The sequence below is a fragment of the Aythya marila genome, assembly GCF_965140915.1.
Source record: "Aythya marila genome assembly, chromosome: 2".
NCBI lineage: Eukaryota > Metazoa > Chordata > Aves > Anseriformes > Anatidae > Aythya > Aythya marila.
This window is the reverse complement of record NC_139043.1, coordinates 35,211,696-35,238,704: the sequence shown is the minus strand read 5'-3', so window position 1 is coordinate 35,238,704 and position 27,009 is coordinate 35,211,696. Positions and strand designations below refer to the sequence as shown.

The window sequence follows — 27,009 nt, the reverse complement described above, 5'->3', positions numbered from 1 at the left end:
ATTTTCCTCACTCAGGGAGAGGGGTAGTATAGGAGCAAAGACAACCAAATACAACTTCCTAGGGAGTGTGGGGGGTGCTTTGGGGGTGGGTTGTGGTTTTTTTTTGGTTTGGTTTGGACAGGAGCATCAACACAGAAGGATAATGAAAAGACAGCCTGAAATCTTTGTTTCGGTATCAGGAAGGACAATGAGCAGAAACCTCCGCACAACTCACTAACTACAGAAGATATTTCATTTATTTAATCAGTTAATTTTAAATTAATAACATTTGATAACGTCTTTTTGCATATGTACCCAGCACATTCAGCATAATTTTACATAACTTGTAACTTTAAAGTGTTGCATTTCATTACCGTCAAAATGCAGTTTGACACAAATTGAGGGGAAATAAAAAGGAAACATACCAGTCAGCATTTCTACCAGCATAATGTAAAAAATTAAATTTCTAAGTGTGTAACAAGCCGTATAGTATTTCAACGTGAATACAGTGCATTTTTACGGATAGTCAGAAGGAAGAACCAAATATAATGTAAAAGCTGTACCTAGATGCAAAACCACATTTTAAAGGTTACAAATTGTTGAGCATCAACCTTTCAACAAAAACCTTTACGTCTACCACTTACAATAACCAATAAATTGACTTTTTAACCTATATTGATTCAAATCAGCAACTTCTTATGAACTTGATATCCACACTTGAAACAACGTAAAGAAACTGCAAAGTTCAGACAATCAAACACAAACTGCAAAATAACTACCTTAAGACTCGGAACTGAAAACCACTTCATACTGAAGAAACAGGCAGGAAAATGCATGCTGCTTTAGGATTCTTGTTTAGTCTATTTCTCAGACAACTGGGTAAAAAGAAATGCTTTAAGAATAGAGGCCCCAAAGAATTAAGCCATGAACTCTGTAGAAGACTTGCACATGTGACAGATGCAGGGTGATTTGTCAAAGGAAGAAGCAAGAGAAGGTAGCTAAGCAGTGAAATTTATCGTTAACTGGAATAAGGGAACCCCCACATTAACACAGATCCCAAATTTTTCCCGCAGCCACAGTGACTGAACTGTGCCCAAATTCAGTAAGAAAAAAATCTTGATAAGGCAGTTACATATTAAAAAGGTAATTTAGCATCAGTTTAACCACCGGTGTTTAACTGCAATTAAGTGTTTTACAAGTTTTAATTCACTACATAAATGGCTTTTGAAACTACATGAGAACAAGTATTTTTAGTCATGATTTATGAAACTCTATCAAAAGAACATCAAGCATAGATTAAATTCCTTCATTTGCTCCTCAAAATACCACGTGAGGGTTTCCAGGAATATTTTTATACATTTTTTTTTTTTAAAAACTTTCTAAGAAAGCATACTGAGAGAATCTTAACCATCTCTCCTAGGACTCTGCCAGTAGCACATTACATGATCATTTTAGTCAGAACTCTAAAACTAAGAGGAATTCTGAAACGAAGTTGGCCATTGAGATACAAAGAGGCAAAGCTCAAGGCAAACTCTGCCATAGTAATCAGAACACAAATTAAAGAACAAGCATAGATGAAAGCAAGTGAGAAGAAAAGCAGGAATGACAACTGGAAGAAGAATGGAAAAAGGCAACTTTCTTCCTCCTGAGTTTCCCACCCCTTACTTGGCCCTTCTGAGGGCATTCCCCAAGAAGCAGATGATAAACTCATTTTAAAATTCAATCAGAGAGAGAAACAAAGTCTCGTTTAAAGTACATGACTTAGAATCTTGATTAAAATATTAAACTTTAAAGGCAGAGGGCTATGTAAGTATTTTCAGGCCACTGCTTGAAGCATAATTTTACCTGAACCATTGCTAGTTATAGTATAGCCCTGTATTAAGACCTGAAATTAGAGCAAAGGCTGATGCTGTCAACAGATCATTATTTTTTCCCCCAATACAACCACAGAGGCCACTTGGCCTTGTGACCAACAACCATACTCAGGCAGCACGGCTGCTATCTGTGACTTAAACAAGTACCAAAGCACATTCATTTCGCAGCACAAAAAAGTTGGCCCTTCCTGACTGAAAAAAATTATACCCCAGGCATTGTTCACCAAAAATATAGAGAACCACAGCCTGGTACTGGTCTGGTATTGTCATTAGAGAATAGCAGTGGGGTAATATTAATCAATCTACCCCCAAAAACAACTTACAGTTAAATACATTACGAATTGAGAGCTTAACATATCAAAAGTTCAGAAATATCATACCGCTTCAAAAGAGTCACAGCCTATCAGTATAAAGGAAGAATATAAAACTATTTTATTGACCACTGTTCACCAGTATTTACAATAAAGTAAACAATATACAGTCTGATAACATTCAAATTACTACAAAGTTAGTTTTCACCTGGTCTTCTTGGGACCAAGTGATCCCAAATACTAAAAAGAATGATTCTACAGGTTTTAAGGGCTAGGTTTGGGTAAAGAAGATACATGCACATCAATAGTATAGAAGACTACAAAACATCTGTGAGTTTGTTTAGACATTCATTATGATTCTGTAATAACTATGGAAGTTTATGAATGTTTTATAAAAGCTTTTACCTAATATGGAGGAAGTAGTAGTATCAAATGCTCTCTCATGATAAATGAAACAAGTTGCAGAAAGCTTTTATTTACTTGCTGTTGATGCAAAACACACTACTTCAAAAAAATATCAAATTTGAATCTTGTTAGAATGTATGCTTCTCACATTGCTAATAAATCAAATTTCAGGTTTTAATATTCATATATATAAAAAAGCAATGCAAACAATTATTGTGCTTCATCTTCTGGGCATGAATGCCAAGTTAGTCGCTCCTCATAAAAAGCGATTACGATCTGAGGACACTTCACGTTAGCTTCTTTGGCCAGCACCAGATCTGCCTCATCAGAGTCTTTCCTGATGTAGAAGAGAGGGGGGTTTAAGAAAACGCATAATTATTAATCCAGTACCTTATTTTCATACCAGGGCACTTTATTTTACAACAGTGGGTTTCAGGAAGCATACATATTCATAGAAACTTAGCAGCTCTAAGAATTTCCACGCTAATGGCAAGATTTCATAGCTGTATCTTCCTTTCCTTCCCAGGTTTTTCTGTTTTAAGGAAAATGCTGTTCAAAGGCAACTGTTCGTACTGTTACGAATTGCAGTACATAATGAAGTAAGTGTAACTTTGCTAATTTTATTTTTAAAGCATAATCAAAACTTCAAAGTGAAACGCAGTAGCATCAGTCTTAAGAGGTGCTATTTACATCCAAATTGTATTAAATGTTTATGCAAGTAACTTGCTGCATTTTATACTGCCATTCCTGGTGCTGTCTTGGGGTTACAAAAAAACATTCCAATTTGACATGCTTCAGGCTCCTTTTTAAAGTGTATGCTGATGTTACAAACCAGCTTTGTGCTTACATACATCTATGCTTTTTGCTTACGATCAGTTATGGAAAAACTAATCAATTACAACTGAACTACACAAAAATACGCTCCTTTTTAATGTTTTCCTTTGTGTTTTATTCTGACAACTATCCCTGTTTTCCATATTTTCTTTTGAATTTCTACTTCTGTATAACTGAATCAAGAGAACCTGAAGTCATTTTGGTTCTGGAAGAAAGGGGGAGTAAGTACTGAATGATTGCACAAGTTCTGTTTTTCTACAAACACAAGGTTAATAAGCAGACCACCAGCATCTGGCTGCTGAAATGACATTTTTTCACCAGCTAAGTGCCTGCCCTCCTGTAGTACGGACCCAAACTATGGATGTAGGACTTACCATTTCATGAGGAACATGAGCTCTCCGCTGCTATCCGTAGCCCCAATTATCCGCTCAGGATCAAGACCCCTCGCAAACCCTCTTGGCTTATCAACCTATTGAGAAGTTAGAAGATCATTATCTAGTTCAAGATAAAATTGTATTTTGGCTTTAGAGCTAGATACATGCATTTGTCTGCATGCATAACAGAACAAAACAAAGCACAGCCTTACATAATTACAAAAGCTATGATTACATATAATAATTGCCTGAAGATGACAATTTCTTTTCCTCATGACTGGTCTTCAGGTCAAAGCGTTTAGATGCGGAGTAAGAATAAAGGAATTCTACACCAACATTTCTCCGTTATTTCTGAATGCTCAATAAATGAAACAAGCAATCTAAAATTCTTATAGTAGACAAAAAAAACAAGGATGGCTACGAAAAGCAACAAAACGGGCAAAGCCAAAATGCAGTCCTGGCAGCGGGAAGAACACATCCTTTTCAGCAGAACAACAGACTTGGGCGCTTGGCTTGGCCTGAGCCAACTGTGCAACTGCACCCACAGGGAATACCTCAACTCCTCTTGGCTCACTGAGATCGCAGCAGTGGTACAGAATATTACGCCTGTTTCCTTTATTATTTCCTCTAGTTTCACAACATCCTTTTTCAGAGTGTGACCACTACTGCACTGGGTCAAGCCACACACCTGACTTTAAATACTACAAATAATATTTTGTTTTCTGTATGTCAATATTCCTTCTGATGCCTTTGAATGTCACCTATTTTTGACAGCACACATCCTAGAGCTGTCTTCAGTAAACCACTGATATTGCCAGCCAGATCTGATTCAAATTTTTATAGTTTGAAAGTTTAAAGAGGAAAATGGGAAGTTCTGAACACATATGTACATTATTTTGCACCTACTAGCACTAAGCTTACTATGTTCAATCATTTAAACTGTAGGCAAAACCCAGACCTTTACGTAAAGGTAAGTTTTCTTCAGCCACCCTTTCTACACCTTCTCCACCATCAAGTCCAGTATTATCTAAATAACTGCTTGGTCTTCACATTTTTCCACCTTTCCACTCACCTATTTAAGCATATACTTCACCATACAGGAGCCAGAACACAACTTCACCTCGTTCCATTCATGAGCACTTTGCTCCAATACAAACTGACCCACTTCACATTGTTTGTGAACCAGTCTTGCTTTTAAGTATTCAGCAAGCATCAAGGGACAGTGTCAGAACTTTTGGTCATATAGAGGAATGGCAAGTGATCATCTTTTACCCACTATTTTGACACTCTCATTGACCGCTACGTATCATTACAATTTCCAACCACGGTTCCAGATACTGTGAAATTTTTACAGTTTTAAACCCACGTTTGTTTCTAACTCTCCAAGTCATAACAGAATTTTGAGGGCAAGGGATTGGACAGACAGGAAGAGACACAGGAGAAACGAAGCTTAGTGCACAAACATATACTTACAGAATCACGTTTTTTCTTTGATTTACTATCATCGGATTCGCTATCTGACAAAGATTTCCTTTTGGCACCATCTGTTTTTTCTTTTCCAGCTTTCTGAGAGTTCAGAAAAGCTTCAATTAGCTCTGGACAATCTAAGTTTTCTTCAGGTTCCCACGTGTTGTCAGCACTGAAACATACACACATTTATGTAAAACTAGGAAAAGAAGAAAAACACAGCACTAGCCACATGGCTCACCTTAAGCAAGCCACTTTTTTCTCATTACTTAAGTCATCTTTCTTAAACCTAGGTAAGGATGCCTCTCATCATCTTTCACAACTTTCACGTATGGAACACTTGAAGATGGAAAGAAGTAAGCTCTGCTAGCGTGAAGAATATTTTTGAACTCTTCTTAAACACAAGGTACAGAATATGCAGCTCTGTTAAGTCCTGTGATCTTGGTGGGAGCTCAGACATTCAGCCCTCAACCTACCAAAATCTACCCATCCATTTAAACTGACTCCCTGCCTGGTTTCCCTAAAGACTGTCCATGCAAACCAACTATGCTGTAAGAGCACAAACTAAGACTTGAGGAGAACAAAGAATATATAGCACCCACTGTAAGTGGTGTAAGTATGTACATCTAACCTTCTCTGTACCAGAAATGCTCTCAAAAGTTGTCTCTGAGCTTAACTCTATCTCCCTTGTTTGGCTGACTACAGAGAACAAGAGCTCCAGGTCCAGAGCTGGGTACTGAAAATGCTCCAGTATGTACTTTATTATTCTTATTACTTTATTTATTTTTAAGTCATCCATGAATGTTCCCTACAAGAATTAACACTCCATCAGAAGTCCTCACACACAAATACTGACACAGTACTACAGCACGAACAAGATATCTACAAATTATTTTCAGTGACTAAAACATATTTCTGCAACTTTAAACAAGGCCCCTGCATGCCAACACACTGCTGTTTATGCGCTCATCTTCACACAGATTTTAGGTGACAGAATTGCAGAAAGTTGCAATGCAACCGCTTTGAGAGCTACGCAACAATAAGAGACCTGCACACTTAACTACTTATTTTCAAATGCTAGGTAACAAACATTCGATGCACCCCCTTTTTCCAGCCGGTAAAGCACAGCTGTGCTTACACAAGGTCTGGGAAAGAGACTGACAGCTACCTTTTGGGTATGTCTAGTTAAAGCAACCATGCCAGAGAATTCCTTTGGTAAATTCACCTAATTCGAGAGAAGTTCAAAGAAGTAAACTATAAGCAAAGTATCTGCCTTGAATGCACCACTTCAGAGCTGCCTACAGTTTAAACCCCTGCAACATTTATTTCTCAGAAACAATATTCATTCTACCCCACGTGTAAGTATACCTATATTATGACAAATGTCAGTCTAGCTTACCTTGATAGATATTGACATAGGCTAAGTCAAAGAACAACGGCAAAAGAATGATCACTGAAGACTTAGCAGGGACCCTGGAGCACTTTTATGAAGCATGAACACTAGGCTAGATATCTTCTGTCTTATTTTCATACTCGACTGCCCCTCTTGAATACATGTTTATGGATGTCCTCCCCTTTCCACTCTATAAAACGCATCCCCCACCATCCAACCCCCCATCCACGCAGTTATTTCAAACAGATGGTTAGTATTTAGCATTGCATCAGAAAAAAAATACTGGGGAATGCCTTACTCTGTAAATCCTTTCCATTTCAAGTAGTATTCCACCTTTCCATTCACAACACGTCTGTCCAGGACTTTCTCCACAACAAATTCTTCAGGCTCTGCCTCTTCAACTTTTTTACCTTTGCCATTTTGTTTCTTTCCCATTTTGTGCTACAAAAGAAATTCAGATTGCCATTATTCGTTCTCCTGCTTCACACAGTTACTTCACTGGCCAAATCCAACTTTGGTCAACAAACAGCAAGGAATGGGGTACTTATTTACACTACAGCCAGGAGCTCAGACTCTTTTCACGTTAGTGCATGAGGTCGGGTAACCTGAGCAAGACATGTTAATATTTTGGGTTTTCTTCAGTCACTTAACGAGATACCCAACACTTAACAGCAGTTTTTATAAAGGTGAAATATTTTTGTCCACACAATTGGTGCCTCCACTCCCCTTATAAATTTCATTCCCAGAGTGCTACATGCTCGAAATTTTATAAAGCTTCTGTAAGTTAACTCTACGCCTGTGAAAGGGCAGAGGGCAAGAAACAGCGTAAGGCAGAGTAAAGAAAAGTAATAAGGGAATTGTGAAAATGCATAAAACAGAAAGGGGATGCTACTCAAAAAAAAAAGGTGGTTACTACGTTTTCCAAAAAAGGAGAAGCTGATGGGAGCAAAGTTCATGATGTAGTGCTACTATAAACAAGTATTCAATAATGAGTGATAATTATTGAACGGAGTGCATGCTCCAGGATGCATGCTAGGAGCATTCAACTACTGCAGTCCCTCCTCATTCTCAGCCACGCACCGATGTAACTTACATTCAGGTGTCACAAAGGCGCAAAACTTTAAGACAGCTACACTTAAAGTACAGCACTTAACATGTAAATGAAGTTTTGCTAACTTAAAAAACTTTTAAGTGTTTTAAGTTTACATTTGATACTTTAAATAATATTCTTCAAAGTTCTTAAAATAAATATTACATCCACATCATCCTCAAGGCATTCCCAGTTTAATAAGGCACAATTTAATAGTTATAGAAGGACACATTTCAGAATTTCCTTGTTTGTAGTCTTGAAAAGGTTGGAACAGGTCTGTAACATCGCCATATCACATTTCTGGAGCACTAACAGACCAAAAAAAGTTTGGTTGCCATTTTGGATTGCTCCTTATAGGGAAATTGTTAAAATGGCAGCCATAAATTAACGGGAGCATTATTAAGCTCCAAAAAACATAGTCACGCAGCACCCTAAATGAAAACTACTTCCTCACTAACACACTTCCTACCCATCAGAAGCAAACGAGCAAAAATCATGGATCACTGATGTTTATGGCATTTTCCTAGCCTTCTCTAGAATTAACTTGGGTTAGCTTGCGAATACCGTGAAGCAATTTTGAAACTAATTTTTCGACTTTGCTGAATTTTGTCTTGATGTGGTGAAAGGCAGAAAAAAATATCGGTTAGGTGCGAAGAAAACTGTCTTCTTTTTGTAAACTGAAGAAGCTGATGCTGTCTTTCCAAAGCCTACTCTTTGTGCTCTTCCTTTTTTTGTAATCAATTTTTCCTCTCCCTCCCCAAAATACCTTTACTCTGATTTGCAACTGAAGGTGCAAACAACGAAGTAAGGCAAGGAAAAGGTTCTAGTTTCCTTTTCAAACAGCAATTTTCTGTATACAATTTGTGTGACACTTGTTTCGATTTGGGAGTATAGACGAGATTATTTAAAACAGAGCATGTACTTCCAATCAGATTTTAACTGCCTGCACACTCCAGGTGTATTTTGGAAGACAGTATTCATGTCTGAGAAGCGTCAACTCAACCACACTGGCTTTTTTTTTGCCTGCACATGAAAAAAGAACGCAAGACCGAAATTAAATAAAAACATGAATATGCCCAACTCATCTAAGAAGGCTGCTTATTTCGAGAAATTAAAGTATTAAAAAGAGAAATGGGTAGAGATGAGGAAAACAGCAACAAAAAAAGCAGGAAAAAAGTGACACAGACTCACTATAGCATGGCATTATACTAATTATTGGCGATGAAGCAAGCAGGCTACAAGTGGAACATCTCAATCTGTGCTCTCCACTGGACTGAAATTCTCTAATTCCGTGGAATAATATAATAATTTCTAATACTGTTTTCAGCTTCACTCATTCTTCTCGCTTAAATGGTTTGGACCTCTGTATGAAAGTAACCTCTTTATTTCTGAAAACTTTTAAAGACCGTTAAGTATCTGTATAACCTTCCATAGAAGAAAATGAACATTATGGGATCTGCTTTTTTTTTCCCTTGAAGTTCAGTAAGCAAAAGCAATGTCAAGGGTACGTTGCTTTTCATTTTAAATATTAGTGGTTTAATTACATCTTCTGAACAGCACTACTTTCTGAAGTGAGCCTTCTTGAGCCTTTTCAACCTAGTTAATAATATTTAACTGCAGTGCCTGGAGAAATATTGAATGTTCTTTAAAAATTTTAAGTTCTGAGATTATACAAGCCCATGTAAATCTCAGCTTACAGGCAAGTGCAGCAGCTGACTCTGAAGGTAGAAATGTCCAATATAGCCCTGAAGGGTCCCTTCTTTAGGGTGACCTGTTTTGAGCCTTATTTTGGGCACTTAACCACTGGATACTCATCTATGGCACATTTCCCACCCTGCATTCAGAAGCCACCTGTGCCAGATACAGATGTTCCTCAGTGGATAATCGCGCTTTCTTTGAGGGGCAGTATGAGAACGCTGCCACGACGTTGTGGTGAAGTGTTTCAAGATACAGGAGGTAACAAAATCAGGATTACAGTTCCAGAGCTGAGCTATCCCCTAATATATGTCGGTTTCGCATGAACTACAAAATGAAGCAGAATTAGTTACGGTTCCCATGGGAACCATAACTGATTTTCCTGACCTGTGCGGCAAAACCCTGAACAACATCAAAATATTAAAAATACTGCATTCACGGACTCGTTCCCATCCCTGAGGCACCTCCTCCCTGAGCTGGCTAACCACTACACTTCCTCAAATTAGGGAAAAGCGGGCCATCAATTACTGACACAAAGTTCAGACATTCATCTTGATGAAATCCTTACAGCTGTTTTTTATCATATCATGTAAAGCAAGCACCGTGCTGCACTGTGAAGCCATGAGTTGATGCAAGTTTTTAACGTGCCTCAATCTGGGTCAATTAGCAACCATTTTAGGAAATTTAAGAACAGGCCTTCTGAGCGCATTGCAAGTCAGTTGTTCTGCTACCCAAATGGTGACTTGTGTGTGTGTGCATTCTTCCCTAGCTCCCTGCCTCAACCAACCTTGGATGCATCTCATGCTCTGTTTTTTTCAGTTCTTTCACACACGTGTATCTATGCATATATACAAAATATCTAGTTAAACGGCAATTACATCAACTTCTGCAACCAATTGCCCTTAAAAGTTCATATTTTAACATCAAGCAAAGCTTTACAGGACTTGAGATCCATGAATGCATCATTAAAGTGGTCCAGGAGGGGTTGGCATCTGATAATCTCTGCTCCTATGAAATTCAAAGAAACTGTTATTTGTTAACAATCATGTAAAAGGGCATCTTAACTACACCACATCATTTCCCAATAGTTATTTTTCTTCTATAAGGACTGCCTTTTCTCAGACAATTAGTTTTTCCTGAATAAACTGGAAGAAATTAAACAAATACATTACTTTCATTTCATTTTTACGTATATGATAAATTACATGGTATCCTGAAAGGAGGATAAAAAAAAATCCTTAGTGTTTTCTACTGTAGGACACATGAAATTGTGCAGAGCTTTTTTTTTTTTTTTTTTTTTTGGTCTTTTTCCCAATGCATCTCTGCAGAAATGGCAGATTTGTTAAAGCCAAAGATAAATGTCCTTTCTAGTAGCCTTACTTTCTGGATCTGAAATTTTGGTCAGAACAATGCTGGGGAGGGGAGATGTGGATGTATCTTTTAAATGGAGATGCCAAGTTATAAGTTTGAAGAAAAATATGTTGATTAAATCCTTACATACTTTAGGTGTGCATGAACTTACCAATGTAGTTTTATTGGAGGCCATTTTTATTGCAGACTTGCAGAGCTTTTACTAGAAAAATGCATGACAATTAAAAGGAAGTTTACATTACTCAAAGAAAGGCATCCCAATACAAGCATGGTCCTTGTTCCAACCCCCAGGTATTCATTGCATATAACATTTCTAACACGGATTAAATCCAGAACAAAAAGTAGATTACTACTTTGTCTGGCATAACCCAGCAACACACTTTTACCTAGCCAGGCTAAATGACACTGACAAAGTGGTACATATGGTTGGAAAAAAGGCTTTTCCCAAGGCCTACTAAGGCACAGAGATGTTTCTAGGGAAAGGGGGGAGGACCATCAGGGATGCTTATTTCCTTAAACCCAATGGAACAAGAGTTCAGATTCTAGCAGTTAATTAAAACACATGCTTGGATGTGTTAACTGCGAATCTGGGGGGGAGCAGCTACACATCTGCAGTGTAACCCATCACTCTTAGGTGGGAGTGAGTGCTGATGAACACGTATTTATCTTAATGCAACTGTAACGTTGCCTTCTGAATCTCAGGGTTGCAAGAACCGAGGTCCTACGCCAAAACCAGCTCAGCTACGGTGTGCAGATTTAACCTGGGCAGATTCAACCTGTGTCGGCCACAATCCATCCCCTTTTCCACGGCATTTCTCATCACCGGCCACCTCTTTTCGGCGTGCATTGTGTCCCTGCCCCACTGCCAACTCCTAAACTTGAGATTTTCCACGTACGCCTGGGCAAGGCGCAGAGAGAGGAGCCCTCCGAGGCCGGCCAAGCCCCCCGGGCTCCCCGATCCCGCCCCGTTCCCCGCCGGCAGGGCCCGGGGGCGCTGGGAGCGGGGCCCTCCCGGGGCTCGCCTCGTCCCCGTTTGCAAGCAAGGAGAAAAGGCGGGGGGGGGGGCAGGAAGGGGGAGGAAGGGGGAGGAAGAGCCAACAGCGCTAACGGAGAGGAAAATAAATAAATAACGATTAAAAAAAAAAGGGAAATACTCTGTGTGTGTGTGTGTGTGTGTGGTGGTGGGGGGGTGCTGCACCCCCCCCCCCCCCGTCCCCGGTCCCATCGCACCCCACCCCGCCACGTTTCCCCCGGCCGGAGGCTGCTGGCGGAGGCCGGGCTGCGGAGGCCGCCCCTCGGAGAGCTGGCGGGCTCCGGCTTTGTCTGCCCGGCGCCCCCCTTCCTCCTCCTCCTCCTCCTCCTCACCCCCCCCAGCTCCTTCCTGCCTCCCCCACGGCACAGCCCGCGGGGCCGCCCCCCTCCGTCTCTCCCTCCCTCCCTTCCCGAGGCCTTCCCTCCGAAAAGGGGGGGGGTGGAAAAAAAAAATAAATATAAAATTAAAATTAAAAAAAAAAAAGGGGGAAGAAGCGGGGTGCCGGCCCCGCGGCGGGGTCTTGGGGGGGGGGGGGGGGGAAGGGGGGGAGCTGAAGGATACAGACTTCAATGGTGCTCGGCCGCGCCGCTCCCCCGTCTCCTCGCGGCTCTCGCCCTGCGCGCACTGAGCTGCGGCGGCGGCAGCGACATCCGAGGGGGCTGGGGCGGGGGGCGGGGGGAAGGCGGGGGGGAAGGGAGCAGCGGCGGCGGCGGCAGCAGCAGCAGCAGGAGGAGGAGGAGGAGGAGGAGGAGGGGAGCGGCGGCGCAGGGCTGGGCTGGGCGAGCAGAGCGCGCCGGCGGCTGAGGGGGCAGAGCGCACGCCGCCGCCTCCGCGCCAGCTGCGAGCTGCCTACCGTCGTCGCCGCCGGCACAGGAGGGGGGCCAAGACGTCTCTCCAACGGGGGGCGAGCGCAGGACCGCGCCAGGCGTCCAAAAGAAGGAAGATGCCTCGCGGCGACAGGGAGAGCGACTGGGTGAGGAGCGGGGCCGGGCCGGCCGCCCCGACAGCACCGCCACCGCCGCCATTTTGGCCGGCGCCGTGAGGGAGGCGAGGAGGGCGGCGGGGCGCCGGGGGGCCGCTCGCGGAGGGGGCAGGATGAGGATGAGGAGGAAGCGGGGGGCGGCCGCAGCGCTGTGCCGGCACTCACCCTTTGTCGCGGGGCGTGTGGAGAGGCAGGGAGGGAGGAATGGAAGGGAAGGGAAGGGAAGGGAGGGTGCCCCCCCGCAGCGCGATGGCGCCCGGCCGTGAGGGGCAGGGGCCGCGCTCTCTGTGTGTGTGTGGGGGGGGGGGGGGGGGGGGGGGTGAGGCCGTTTTACCCCCCCAGCCCTGAGGGGCAGCGCTTCGGCAATTTCCGGAGGTGGGGGGGGGGGCACGGGACGCGCTGCCGAGCCGGTTCGGAGGCGCTCGGGCGCGCCTGGCGGGTGCCGTCCGCCGTCGGAAATTGCCGAGCGGGCTGCGCGGTCTACGGGCGCTGCGGCGTTTTCTCTCCGGAAATTGCCGAGCGCGAGCCGAGCGGCCGCCTAGCCCGCTTCGGAGCGTTCCGGAAATTGCCGAAGCGAGGCGAAGGGTCCGCCGGCCGCGCTTCGGCTCTTTCCGGCGGTGCCGAAGCGGATGAGCTCGGCGACGAGGGCTCCTTCGGCTCATTCCGGAGACGGCCGTTCCTGGCGGAGCCCATGACTTTTTATTACGTGATAAAAACACAGAGGGGCGTTACGCAGAAACACTGCCCCTTCGGAGATATCTAAGCTCCGGCTCCGAGCTTTTCTTTTTTTTTTATTTATTTAATTTTTTTTTTAAAACCGAGCCGTCGGCAGGCAGGAGGAGGAGGGCGCTAGCAGTGCGCGGAGCTCAATTTCAAATTACGTAACAGCTCGGGCGGCCATTTCTGACGGGTTGCGCGGTGCTCCCGGGCAGGAACGCCGACACCATGAAGAACATGGTACGTGGGCAGGGCGGCGAGCGGCTCCTCAGCGGGACGGCTCCTCGGGGGGGCACCCAGCGAACCTCCCCGGGCCTTGGTTTGGGGGGGGGGGAGCGGAGCCGAGCTCCCTCAGCGGGGAAGAGGGGGGGGGGGCGGGGGAGCGTTAGCGGCGAGGAAGGTTCTGGAAGCGGCCGTTGGCGCCGCCGCGCAGCCCTGAGAGGAGGAAGAGGAGGAGGAGGAGGAGGGAGCGGTGGATCTGCGGGCGGGCGGCGGGCTCGGGAATGTGTCGGTGGCTGCCGGCCCGGCCGCGGGGGCTGGTCAGGGAGCGAGGCGCGGCCGGGCCGCGGTGGCGCCGCTAAGAAATGGCGGCGCTGAGGGGGAGGGGGAAAATGGCGGCGGGAGGCCGGGAGGGGAGGGGGGGGGCTGCGGTCCTCGGGGGTTTGCGGGGCGGGGAGCGGCTCCGGCGGGCTCTCCCCCGCACAGACCCGCGGCGCTGGGTCTCACCGCCGCCCCGGGTGTTCGCCGGGGTCGGCGTTTCCGCCATCCCTGCCTTTTTCCCTGCCCGCCTTCCCGCCGCACCGCCGTGGCTGCGGGCGGCGGCAGCTGCCGGGCGCCATTTTGCTCGCCCGGCTGCGGGGCCCTGCCGGCCTGGGCGCCGCCACATGGCGGAGGGGGGCCGCGGGGCTCCTGCCCGGGCTGGAGAGCCGGGAGAGCCTTCTCCTCAGGGCCTGCCGGGCTTTTGGCGGGCTTGGCCGCTAGCTGCTGCGAGATCCCACCCACCTCCCGCCGTTAACCGTTGTGGTTACTCGGGGCCCGGCTCCGCAGAGCTCTGCGGGCAGCTCGGCGTGTTAGTGCACGCGTTACTGCTGCGTGAAACGCGTCTCACTGCTCTGATGGTCAATTTTCCAGTAAGGGCTTCACGTTTTGCAGTCCTGTGAAGCGTCGGTTTAAGGCTACGAAAGAAGGTTTAACACAAACTAACGAAGATGCCAAGGAGTTCATAAGATTTTCTCTGTCTCGCTCTGTTCCTGCCACAGCATGTACTATGGAAACTTCTAAGGAGGTCTTTCTTCCAGCTTTTATACTGGGGGGTGTGGGAAATGGCTAATGTTTTTGTTTTGTTTTTTACTGACTCAGTGCTTTCATCAAGATTCTGAGAGGGACTGGCGTAATCATACTTTCTTCCAGGCTTATTACCGTTTTAGCATAAATTTAGGATTATCGAAGATTACTGGACCCTCATGGGAGTTCAATCCCAGACTGTAGCCAGAGTCTCCTAAAACTGACATGGTTGAGACAGCCCCTCTGCATTTGAGCGGCTGTGCATGTGTATGAGCAGAACAGCGTGTTTAGGACATTGTCACACACAGGTTTTCATTTAAGAAGCACTGAATTTCCTTTTTGCCATGTTCAGACCTGTGTGTGTCTAGATGTTGCTTCAGGTAGAGCATGTGCACTGTGACAGATTATTAGGAACTTCCCAGAGGTTTGCTACTCTGTTTAATGTTTATTAGTAATGTGTGGTATATGTTTGCCTTCTAAAAAGCAAGTGTAGTTGTTACAGCCATCTCAAAGATGGCCTTAGTTTTTGAAGCTATTGAATTAATATTTTTAAAAGTAAGTCTAATACTTATTGGAAGAATCACTACGCCTTCTAATTTTGTCTAATTCTCACCCTTTTTATCCTAGTTCTTTTACTAGATATAAAAGAATTGATTTTATAGGGAAAAGTGTCTCTTGTGGGCCTAGGAAACTAGAAAGTAGTTCCTAATCTTCAAGCAGTTGTACTGGAGCAATTTAAAGAGAGGAAGTTTTTTGGCAGTTAGTTGTGGGTTGTTTTTTTTTTTTGACATTTTAAGCAATCATTGCTTAAAATTTCTCTGCTAGTCTGCTCAAACGAGAAATGATGGTGTGGCTTCAGACCAAGTGTGGTATGCAGCATCCTTTCCTTTATTCCATTTAGGAGATGATATGAAAGGAAGCTTCATGTAGCATGGGTTTGTTGCTTAAAAACTCAATCTGATCTAATTTTAGTCATCTGCACGGTGAGGAGATAGTATTAGCTTCCTGCGTGTTTCTTAGAAGAAAAAATACTTGGAATCTGCTGTTGGATGTCGTGCTTTTAAGTGATACTGAAATAGAATTTTCTCAAATGTAGTAGTTAATTGGAAGGGAAAAAATGGATTTTATAACAGTTTGAGTTCTTGTCAGCTGGTAATAGGCCAATAACAAAAACTGAGGGGATGTTGTTGTCTCTGGTAATGGTGTTGTTCCATGCTACGTGTTTTTACATCATGCCTACCTTTGACAACCTCAGAAACCATGTTGGTCTTTCTGTGGGCTGGCTTAATGCTTTTGAAAGCATTTGTGCACCGCACTTGTTTACTAGATGTTACTTTAAAAAAAAAAAAAAAAGGCAAACGTTCTTCGTTTTTAGAGTGACCAACCAATATGAAGCTGATGCGATCTTTGCATTTGCATTCTCTTGGGATTAAACCTGGCAGGACAGTTGACTCCATCAAACAAGATTATGAAATTATTACGTTCTGTGAAAGAGGGTTAATATTCAGTGCTTTTTTTTTTTTTTTTCAGTTTGGTATTTGACGTGTGGACTAGTGAAATCTGTGATACAGTGGTATTCCTGTTACAGTGATGTGATATCTTCTTAGTATATTTTTTAGAGGGTTGGAAGGCTGATGTTTTTGTGTTACAGTACTGCATACAAAATAGTAAACGTAATACCTTCTTATTGGTCTTGGGCTTTTTCAAATGATACAATTGTCATTGTAGATATTCAGCATAACTAAGTTCAATGAAAATTGCTCTGAAATGTAATGGTCTTTTATTAAAAACATACTTTGTACCCATAAAGGGAAATGTAGTTTTTCCACGGAATTCTGATATCCCTGATGTTGAGAGGGGATGCAGTTAGCACTAACTCACTCTGCGGTTCAGAATACAAAACAAATTTTACAGGTGGTCCAGCTTCCTTCATTTTAGTAATTAATGAGGAGATATGAATCAGTGACCCATTTGAGAACATATTTAGCCATATTTATTTATATATTTTTAATGCCTTGGTTAAATAGTATCCATGTGCAATAATTTAACCATAATGATTTTTAAAATTGAATGAATAAAAAGAGGCAAAATGCAAAAAATTTGCAAATGGGTTTCTGTTATTTCTAATAAGGACACTTTGGTACTTTGGAGTGTTTTTTTTCTCCAACACAGTTTTAAAAGCTGTCTAATACAGGTCTTTGGGAGGACTTTTTTCCTGGAAATATTTAAATTTGGCCCTTTGCTTTTAATATTTGGAGGAAGAGATGGGAAGAGAAGCACATTATTAAGATCTGTTTCATAAAGTTGGACCCAGAGAATCGTGTATGTTGCTTAATTTCTCGAATACTGGTAGAATGCTTTGAAGAGCCAAACCTAATTTTGGGAAACATCTCTTAGTGAAAGTTTTTGACTTCTAAGAAGGTCTTTCTTACTGTCTGATTATGCTGGTGCAGGCAAGTATTGTAAATTACATTAACGTAATCGTTTTCTCTGTGATAGAGGGAAAAGGAGCAGTTCCGCAAGCTGTTCATTGGCGGCTTAAGCTTTGAAACAACAGAGGAAAGCTTGAGGAATTACTACGAGCAATGGGGCAAGCTTACAGATTGCGTGGTAAGTTATATTAGTGCACAGCGATGACATGGAATTTGTAGAAATTGTAAAAATGGGGAGTTGTTTTTTTTGAACAACTTAACAAAGAGGGCGTGCACTTTTCTTCAGTGTACGTACAGTTGGTTCATACGTAACAGTGCATCAAAGCTTTTTGCAGGTTTCGTCTTGCGAAGTCTGCTGGTAATATTAGCAAGCATTCACAATCTGTTTTTTGTAAAATTTCTCGTTTTACAACCACTTGTTACAACTGTTCAAAATGCACTTCCAGTGATGACACTGAAATTAGCACATAGAGCATGACTGCATCTGCAACAGTGTGATCTGTAACCTTTGGCAGAAAGCTGATACCATGGTAGGCAGCCCCATGAACCTGGGGAAGGATGGCTTTCTGCAGCCTGGGATCTTCTCTACGTTTATTTTTTCTATTACAGAAGTCGTTCCAGTGAATTTGTTCTGGAAGCAGTAAATCCGTATTTCATGAGCCAGTTTTTAAGTGTGCTCTTCGGGGAGTTTGAAAGAAATACTTGAGTTCAGAGAAAGCAAATACAAATCTAAACATGCATCACAGCTATGGGTTTTTTGTTAGCAGCATTTCTGAGTTACTGGTAGAGAATGAGCAATGTTCTGAACTTCTGTGATGCTAAGCAGTGCTGCTTGTGTCCTTGATAGCTTGCTGCTTCATATGTATTTTGAAACCAAGAAATACTTGAATTAGGTTTGTATGTTTTCTCCAAATATCGTTACTGTTAAGCTTCACATGAGACACGTAGATGTGGTTTAAACTTGCTCATTGTTTTTAGGTAATGAGGGATCCTGCAAGCAAAAGATCAAGGGGGTTTGGTTTTGTAACATTCTCCTCAATGGCTGAAGTTGATGCGGCCATGGCTGCAAGACCTCACACGATTGATGGAAGGGTGGTGGAGCCTAAGAGAGCTGTGGCTAGAGAGGTAAATACGTGTTTGAAAGCAGATCCTCATGCTTTGAGAAATGAACCTCTGTTTTGGTCAGAGTACAGATAAGAACAAACAAACCTCTGCTTTGTTCTTATTTGAAATTGTCTGGGCTTAAGTGCTCTTGGTTAAAGGGTGTGGCTGGGGCACCGTTCCCACGGTTTTGGTTTGTTAATTGACTATATTACATAAACCTCTATTATTATAGTAAATTCTTAGTTATTTTGGTTGTGAATCATGTCTGCAAGGGGTGCAACTGGGGTCTGGAAAGTATTGTTAGCTGAAACGTGTTGAATGTAATTATGCAAATCCCAAACCAACTCTTCTCTGGAATCGTTACTACATCTTAAATTAATGAGCTCCTGTCAGTCTTCTGGGTATTCTTTAAAGGTGACTGAAGTGACCAACATATAGTGCAGGAACTTTTTTTTTTTTTTTTTCCCCAGTGGTAGTATTCAAAATCAACTTAGGGACTACTCACGTTTTTGCTTCAGGCATATTTGGTTTTAAACTCCAGGCTATAAATGAGGTGGGTACACAGGAAGGCAGCGTAGCATACCTGTAGGCTTTTCAGCTGGGTTACTGGGGCACAGAGATACTTGAGGAGCAAGTACAGATTCTAAGTGACTTCTGTTCACTGCCTCGTCAGAGCTCTGGGAGGATATAACCAGTTCAAGAGTAGTATTGGAACCATTTTTTTAAGGTATTTGGATTGATGAAGTGGAATTGAATGAAGTGCCCCATAGGTCAGGGAAAACAGAAACAAACACAAACATTTCTATTATTAACGATCCCAGTTTTCTTCACATTCCCTGAAGAATGCAGGGTTAATTAGTATTTGGGAAAACATAATTAAAGCAGTGTATGTACATATTGTTTATACACGCAAAGCTGCTAACGAGCTTTAGGGCTGTCATACTTAACTACTGCAGTGGCTTGAATGTAATGCTCAAAACAAAGTTTTTGTTTTGTTTTTTTTTTTTTCCTTTTTAATTCCATTATTTTTTAAAAGGAATGCAAGGAGTTGTGTATTTGTATTTTGGAGAGGCTGAAGAGCATGACTGTGGATTTGCTGTAGTTGAAGCTTTGTTGAGATGTGGAATGTGGGCTTCACTGCTGGTTGGGAGGTGGACAGAGAAATCTGACGCACTTCCATTTTAATTAAACTAGAGCACAATTTTTAATTTTTCGTTACTGGATACCTTCAGTTCTTTCAAGCAGTTGGTCTCACATTTTTCTCTCAATCTACTTGAAGGCTTTTTATTTACCTTTAGGCATTTAGTAGCACTTGAATGTGTCTTTGTCAGGGCGTTCAAAACTTTCATGCAGGTTGGGAGAGTAAAAGCATTGCCTTCCACCCTACAAAGAGGTTTTAGGGACATACGCTGTAAGAGAAATACCTCAGTGTCTGAAAGTTTTAGTTTATTAGTATTGCATGCCTGAAATCCTGGCAAAATAGCAATTGAAAAAATTGCCTTTCTTTGTGGTAATTTGGAGTATTCTTGTAACAGGAATCTGGAAAACCTGGTGCTCATGTCACTGTGAAAAAACTATTTGTTGGTGGTATTAAAGAGGACACTGAAGAGCACCACCTTCGTGACTACTTTGAGGAATATGGAAAAATTGACACTATTGAAATCATTACTGACAGACAGTCTGGTAAAAAGAGAGGGTTTGGATTTGTTACATTTGATGACCATGATCCTGTGGATAAAATCGTATGTGAGTAATCTTCATGTCACTGTTCCATCTGATAATACTAATGCTTACAGTCATGGTAATTGTATGAAGCTAAATTTTTAAATGCATGAACGTTTGCCATGTCATATTTCTGTTGAGTTGTGTGGGAACGCTTATTTTTTAAATAAAGTACTGGATTCTTTGTTTAAATATATTTTTGGCATTCAAGGTTTTAAAACAATGATGAGAAGTGTATGGATTAATTTGGAAATTACTTCATTTTTGGTAGTTGGCGGTTCTTGTCTGTTTCCAGAGGAGCACTTCAGTGCTCATCGTATTTTATCTCTTGTGGTTACAGTGCAGAAGTATCACACCATCAATGGCCATAATGCAGAAGTAAGGAAAGCTCTCTCTAGACAGGAAATGCAGGAAGTTCAGAACTCTAGGAGCGGGAGAGGAGGTATGTGCAAGTAATGCTTAGTGCTTTGTAGTTCATTTTTGTGTTCGCTTCCTGTGATTTCACTGCTTTAAAACTTTCAACTGTTAATAGGGAACTTTGGTTTTGGTGATGCACGTGGAGGTGGTGGCAACTTTGGTCCAGGGCCTGGCAGCAATTTCAGAGGGGGAGCCGGTAAGACAGGCATGTTTGTAGCACCTTTTTTTCTCATTTACATCATCCTTCAGATTTCGGGTAACTTTGTAAGCTACTTCTGTTCACTTTAAATGCAGCTGTAACTGCTAAAGTGTTGTGTTTTTTGTTTTGTTCTGTTTTTAATTTTTTTGAATAACTTGTAGACCTCTTGCATAGTATGCAAATTGACTATGTGGCTATTCATGTAACTCAAGTGACCTAATTTTAAAAGAATTTTATTAGATGCCAAAATTAACCTAAACTCAGTGATTCTGCTAAGGAATTCAGAGACTTAGTGTCTGTAATCATATGTGGCACTCATGAGCTCTATGGTGGAGGGGTTCTCTCTTGAACATGCAAATTATGTGCAAGCTAACTGGGTGTATGCTATGTCCAAATGGATTTCAGTCCTTTACAAATGCAAGAGGTAGAGGAGTGATTAGATGAGGTGTTCGACATGCATTTTTCTAAATCCATGTGTCTGTGAGATTTGGTTCTTACGGTCATAGGGGTTGGATAATAAAAGAATTCACTTAAATTCACCTGTACCAAATTACTTGTTTTTTCTTCCTCCAATAGATGGATATGGGAGTGGCCGTGGATTTGGTGATGGGTATAATGGATATGGTGGAGGACCTGGAGGTTAGTTTACTTCTGTTGTGGGGTTTTGTTTTTGCTTTTTTTTTCCAGTTTTATTCTTTTTCTTCATTCTGAAATGTTTCTACCTTCACTTACTATTCATGTAAAACTTAATTCAATTGCCAAAGCTATTTTGTTGGCTTTAAGAAGCACACCTAGGTGTTGGCTCACACCACAACCATACGGTTTACCATATAAAGATGCATCTTGATGACTATGTATGCCCTTTTCTTTAGAATGGCAGCATTTCTTAAATTGTCTGGAAAAAAGAGATTTAAGTCCCTTCATTGATGCTTTAGGCAGTCTGACTAGTGGGTTTCACTCACAATTCAGTTAGGATGGGAGTTGGATACATGCCTTCATAAAACTCCCACCCTTTTCTTCCTCTGTAGACTTGTAAACAGAAACATATCCTCCATTTAGAATTGAGTTGCCTTTTACACTGAAAGGTTTATTTTAAAGGATTGTATTGTCATAGGTGGCAACTTCGGTGGCAGTCCTGGTTACGGAGGAGGAAGAGGAGGATACGGTGGAGGAGGACCTGGATATGGCAACCAGGGTGGGGGCTATGGAGGTGGTTATGACAACTATGGAGGAGGTAACCTACTGGCTTGAAAGGATCAAGTGTTTCAGTTGTAAATTAGTGCAAGTCGGTTGAGATTTGGGAGGTGTATGGGTGGGGTTAGCAAGCTCAACTTTCCAAACAAACAAAAAAAAAAGCAGCTCATATGCTGCTGGAATCATTGTACAATCTTGTTTTATTAAAATGTATAATAATGAGATAATCCCATGCATGTTTTAGCTTATCTGGGCATTTCTACTCTTGTGTTAATAATGCAGGCAATTACGGAAGTGGAAACTACAATGATTTTGGAAACTACAACCAGCAGCCATCCAATTATGGTCCAATGAAGAGTGGAAATTTTGGTGGCAGCAGGAACATGGGGGGACCATATGGTGGAGGTATTGTTTGTGTCCTGACCTGCCTTTGAGCCAAACAGAGTGGGGCAAGCTCTGGCTCTTTGGGGAGGTGGGAGGGAAGATTGATAGGTAAAAATAGCTAGAGTCTTTAATAGCTAGATTCTTTAGCAGATGCACAGTACCTGTTTTTTGTCTGTGTAGTTATATGAGTTGGCTACAATTTTTTTTTTACAGTTCTTTGGACTGTAAAGCATGTACTGGGGAAAATGCATCCCTCTTCCTCCCCCACAACTATTACAACATGTTGTACAGATACCAATCTGTAAAGATTGGTAGGAAAGCTTTATCTTTGCTTTCATTGCATACTCTTCATAGTCTACTTCATACTCCAGTTAATAATGTCCACTAAACTTCCTGAGATTTTTCCTGTTTCTCTCTTGTTTTAGTGCCAATTCTTTTTTGTCATTTCCTGCTTTTAGTTGTCTAAATGTTATTTAATATGGTGTATAAAGCCTGTGAAATGGAAACTGAAAGAAGAAACCCTTTCTTGGTCTCAAGACAGTACAGGGCATTAAATTACATGTGGCCCTGCTGAATCTAAGATTTCAACCTGTAGTTCCTCTGGCAGTTTATTTTGGTGTTAGTAAGGTGCAGACAGTGAAATGTAAAATCTGAGTTGGATATCTCTGGAAGTAAATTGGATGCTAATCTCGATAGAGTGATCAGAAGCATTTTTAATTTGAGAAGTGTACAGATGTAACTCTTCTGTTGCTTGCTTTCCTGTAATTGCAGGAAACTATGGTCCAGGGGGCAGTGGAGGAAGTGGTGGTTATGGAGGGAGGAGCCGTTATTGAGCTTCTGCAAGCTTGCCATGGGTAAGTATGTTTTTAAATGCTAAAATTGCAGTGATTCGTGAGAGTAGCTGCAGGAGTTAAAAGCTTTTTAGGATATTATCTTTCCTTTAAAAAATGGTTAGATGAATAATTTCATAACCTATTTTTTTTACTCTTTACTTCTGTTGAAACAGGCTTCACTGTATAAATAGGAGAGGATGAGAGCCCAGAGGTAACAGAACAGCTTCAGGTTATCGAAATAACAATGTTAAGGAAACACTTATCTCAGTCATGCATAAATATGCAGTGATATGGCAGAAGACACCAGAGCAGATGCAGAGAGCCATTTTGTGAATGGATTTGGATTATTTAATAACATTACCTTACTGTGGAGGAAGGATTGTAAAAATGCCTTTGAGACAGTTTCTTAGCTTTTTAATTGTTGTTTCTTTCTAGTGGTCTTTGTAAGTGTAGAAGCATTCCTTTGATAATGTTAAATTTGTAAGTTTCAGGTGACATGTGAAACCTTTTTTAAGATTTTTCTCAAAGTTTTGAAAAGCTATTAGCCAGGATCATGGTGTAATAAGACATAACGTTTTCCTTTTAAAAATTTAAGTGCGTGTGTAGAGTTAAGAAGCTGTTGTACATTTATGATTTAATAAAATAATTCTAAAGGAAATATTGTGTAATTTTAGATTTTTTTTTAATATTGTAAAATAAGGCAAGGAGTGGGTAGCATAAGGTCCCACAAATAATATAAAGCTTATTGTTGTACATGTAAAATTAAATGCTGGTCAGAAAAAAAGTATGTTGTCTGTAAATGATCAGATTTAAATATCTAGATAACTTAAGGGATATCTCTGCAAGGAGAAACACGTTTTTAGATCTTTTAGATGCTGCTTCTTCAATGGCAAGGAAAGGAAATATCCCCAGCGAGGTACTCTTCCAGGGACACAGGTCTAGTACAAGAGAACTCTTGAAAACGTCACTAAGTTCAGCCAGTCTTAAAAAGCTGCGCTGTATTTCTGCAAAGCTTTAACTACGGTAGTGTTATAAGGATGCCAACGAAGGCTGAGGGTGTAGAGCAAACTAGTTCTAAGCATCAGTTAAACTTCTTTAGGTAAGATCTTGTTTACTTTTTCCTTTCTTACTGTTCAAAAAATGAGAAACTAATTTTATATGACAGTATTCTTTCAGTATAGTGATTATCATTATGTAGTTTAACATAGCAATAAATTGAGTTAACAATTACCAACTGAAGAGAAATTTGTGAATCCTGTTTTCTTGTATTATTAAATTTTTTACAAACAAATTTTTGTTAATTTCAGCTACTTAACATATTTTTTTCCTACTGGAATCTAGCTATGATATGAACCCTGGACAAGCATAGACTGCTGCCACTGTACTCTGCTACAGTTGAACAAATGAGACCTGCAAGTGTCCATTAGTAAAGCTTTGCAAGGGTTCCATCCCTGGTGTTGGTAGTTAAAATGGTAGGTCACAAGTTAATTAAATCATACAACTTTATTTTTGCATCCTGCAACATTTTATTTTTCTTGGGAGTCTATGCGTTATGGTGGTTGCAAGGTAATGCAATGAAGGTAGCTCTGTGCTGTTGAAAATGAACGATGTTGTTATGTGTCTTGTCTACTGTAATCTATTTTATATAACACATTTCATCCTGAAGGTTCCCAAGTAACTTTAGACTTTACGTGTAAGGAAAAAAAATTGCACCACAGAATACATCTGCCTCTGTGAAGGAATGTGTCGTCCATTCTTATAGCAACTGCATAAGCAGTTCTTTAGGAGGGGAAGTGAAAACTTCAAATGAAACTGCAGGTGGTATTTTATGAGTGTATAATGTAATTACTTAATTTGGAATTTGGCTAGAATGATGAGGTTTCCACCATTTTTTATAGTTCTTGCAGCTAATAAACCTTAGTGCCAAATTCAGTCAGCCTTACTCGCAAATGCATTCAATGTTTGCTCCTCAAATTAATGAAAACTCACCAACTAATGAGTTATTCCGAGTATGGGTGGCATACTCTTCTAGATCTGTTTTTTAAATTAAAATCAACAAAACCCACCAAGAAAACAAAACAAAAACAACAAAACAAATGCCCACACCCTAACTTCAAAGTTCCATTGCCTTTGACAGGCTACTACCTACTGAAGAACGTGGACTCAGCTAACAGAAGTCCTGTTCCTTTTGTGTTAGACACACCAGTGAACTGCTTATTACTTAAAAAAAAAAAAAAAAAAAAAAGGCTGAAGTTCCCCTATTGGTAATTTGGTTTAGACATATGTGATAAACATCTTCAGATACACTTTTTTTTTCTTTGGCAGGAAGGTGCCATGCTGCAGGTAACTAATGAAGAAGTGGTCAACCACAGAAACGCTTCAAGAAATAAGAAATTCTGTATCATCAGAAAATAGTTGTTTTTGCTGCCTTCATTAAAAAACCTAGAGGTTAAATGAATACTGATAAAATATCACAATTAGTACAGCTCCCTGTAATGCTGGGTTTTTTAAATGATAGTAATAATTGTCTTGTAAACCTTTCGAATAAAATCCAGATTCGGTAGGAGAAACAAATTACTAATGTTAAAATAGCAAACATTCTGTGAGTTGAAGGTTTAACTACATATTTTTATAACTTTCATAGCTTTAAAATAAAGTATTTTTATACCAAAATAGTTCTAGTGTAATGCTTAATAAAACTTAGTGTGTGTCTAACATTAAATAATGTTGATGTGCAGCTTTTAGACCTTCCATGATTCGAAACATGCCATTTTGAGGTGGGTTTAAAAACCACATTAATTTGGCAAGTGTATGCACAGAACTTGTACCTCTGAACACAGGCACCTGTTCTCTGTTGGGAGAAACAGTGCTACACATGAAACCTGCTTATTATTTTTTGCTTTTGGACAAAATTGCTTTAAAATAGCTATGTTTTTTTTACCAAATTTTAAAAATATCTCCTCCTTTCCTGTTAATGAAACTAACCACAAGACAGTTCATCAAAATGTGTTAGGTAAATAACTTTTTCCTTCTTACCTTTAAAGAGATTTTAGCATCAATAGTGAAAGACGGAATGGAAAAAAGAGTTCCTGCTGTACCAGAACTGTATTACTGATAGCTGCATCTTCTGAAAAAAACAAGCATGAGCTTGGGAGAGCTCCAGTTGGGAATGTATTGCTTGCATAATTTATTCTAAACTTGAAATGTATATGCTTAGTAGAATTGTGATGTCTTTAACGTTCTTTATATAACTCAAAAGTACTATTTAATGATTCAAAAATATTTTTTGGTATGTTTTTTAAGTTGAACTTTGAAATATTTGCATAGGTGTCCAGTGGGCTGCAACGGAAGCAGAAAATGAAGACGTTCAAAATCTGCTTTACTTTGCTCTTTCCAGCAGAATGAGTTGACCAGTTCATTAGGAATTTGCCTTCTTTCCTGGAACTTAGATTCTAGTTAATGGAAGTTTTCTTTACAGTTGACAAGTCCACATTCAGATCACTTAACTGAAAAAGTACTTCAAAGGGGAGTAATTCTTCTTTCTGTTTGATGTGTGTGCTCTTTCAGTAGCTTTGCAACAAGGTTCCAAATTTCCTTAATTATGTATGTTACATTTTCCATGTGAATGTTTTACTTTCCATCTACTGGGAATGGGCATTATCTCTAGGGGTAGTAGCATGCAAAAACTTAAGTTATTGGATGTCTGAAGTCTTGAAAGCTTGGAGCATTTGAGTAAGTTTCCTGTTGTCTTACTGTTAAAGCTTCCTTGATTTCTTTTTCTTGGTGCGTAAGAGTTAAAGCAAATGAAAATCAGTGTTTTGCTGATGAGTTCAGTGAGACGTGTCATCACTGAGTCGACCTAATACAGCTAGCAACTCTGAATAAAAACTGAATTGGTCAATTACCGCTCCTTAA

The 27,009-nt window shown here is 41.1% G+C and overlaps 2 protein-coding genes across 11 annotated transcripts; one reads left to right on the top strand and one right to left on the bottom strand.

Moving 5' to 3' along the window:
• Positions 1-225: 225 nt before the first annotated feature.
• CBX3 (chromobox 3) lies at positions 226-13,094 on the bottom strand. Of its 4 annotated transcripts, XM_082752857.1 has the most exons (7): positions 12,392-12,444; positions 10,945-10,995; positions 10,362-10,430; positions 6,936-7,078; positions 5,251-5,416; positions 3,778-3,872; positions 226-2,906 (listed from the first exon to the last, which is right to left on the bottom strand). In XM_082752857.1, the coding sequence occupies exons 2-7, from the start codon at positions 10,966-10,968 to the stop codon at positions 2,780-2,782; spliced, it is 624 nt and encodes a 207-aa protein (XP_082608983.1). In that variant the 5' UTR covers positions 10,969-10,995; positions 12,392-12,444; the 3' UTR covers positions 226-2,779. The 4 variants fall into 4 exon arrangements, with proteins under 4 accessions (XP_082608983.1, XP_082608984.1, XP_082608986.1 ...); XM_082752858.1 differs by lacking the exon at positions 10,362-10,430 and having other exon boundaries at positions 12,392-12,472; XM_082752860.1 differs by lacking the exons at positions 10,362-10,430; positions 10,945-10,995; positions 12,392-12,444 and adding an exon at positions 12,974-13,094.
• HNRNPA2B1 (heterogeneous nuclear ribonucleoprotein A2/B1) lies at positions 12,637-27,009 on the top strand. 7 transcript variants are annotated; one of them, XR_014316864.1, is made up of 12 exons: positions 12,637-12,799; positions 17,309-17,419; positions 18,220-18,366; positions 19,881-20,091; positions 20,408-20,509; positions 20,600-20,689; positions 21,260-21,322; positions 21,798-21,917; positions 22,160-22,282; positions 23,033-23,115; positions 24,436-24,566; positions 25,420-27,009. XR_014316864.1 is itself a non-coding variant. In XM_082752852.1 (11 exons), the coding sequence occupies exons 1-10, from the start codon at positions 12,770-12,772 to the stop codon at positions 23,092-23,094; spliced, it is 1,059 nt and encodes a 352-aa protein (XP_082608978.1). In that variant the 5' UTR covers positions 12,637-12,769; the 3' UTR covers positions 23,095-23,115; positions 25,420-27,009. The 7 variants fall into 7 exon arrangements, 6 of the variants coding, with proteins under 6 accessions (XP_082608978.1, XP_082608979.1, XP_082608977.1 ...); XM_082752852.1 differs by lacking the exon at positions 24,436-24,566; XM_082752853.1 differs by lacking the exons at positions 24,436-24,566; positions 25,420-27,009 and adding an exon at positions 23,268-23,752 and having other exon boundaries at positions 20,600-20,680.

Bases quoted from the DNA above. Each gene is read 5' to 3' on its own strand.
- CBX3 (XM_082752857.1), bottom strand. From the start codon at position 10,968: ATGGCCTCCAATAAAACTACATTG. The intron at 7,079-10,361 runs GTAAAGCTTTGC...TTTCTTTTGTAG, and splicing joins ATTCATGGATCTCAAGTCCT to CACAAAATGGGAAAGAAACA. The intron at 3,873-5,250 runs GTAAGTATATGT...ACTTCTCAATAG, and splicing joins CAAAGAAAAAACGTGATTCT to GTTGATAAGCCAAGAGGGTT.
- HNRNPA2B1 (XM_082752852.1), top strand. From the start codon at position 12,770: ATGCCTCGCGGCGACAGGGAGAGCGACTGG. The intron at 18,367-19,880 runs GTAAATACGTGT...TTCTTGTAACAG, and splicing joins AGAGAGCTGTGGCTAGAGAG to GAATCTGGAAAACCTGGTGC. The intron at 21,323-21,797 runs GTTAGTTTACTT...GTATTGTCATAG, and splicing joins ATATGGTGGAGGACCTGGAG to GTGGCAACTTCGGTGGCAGT.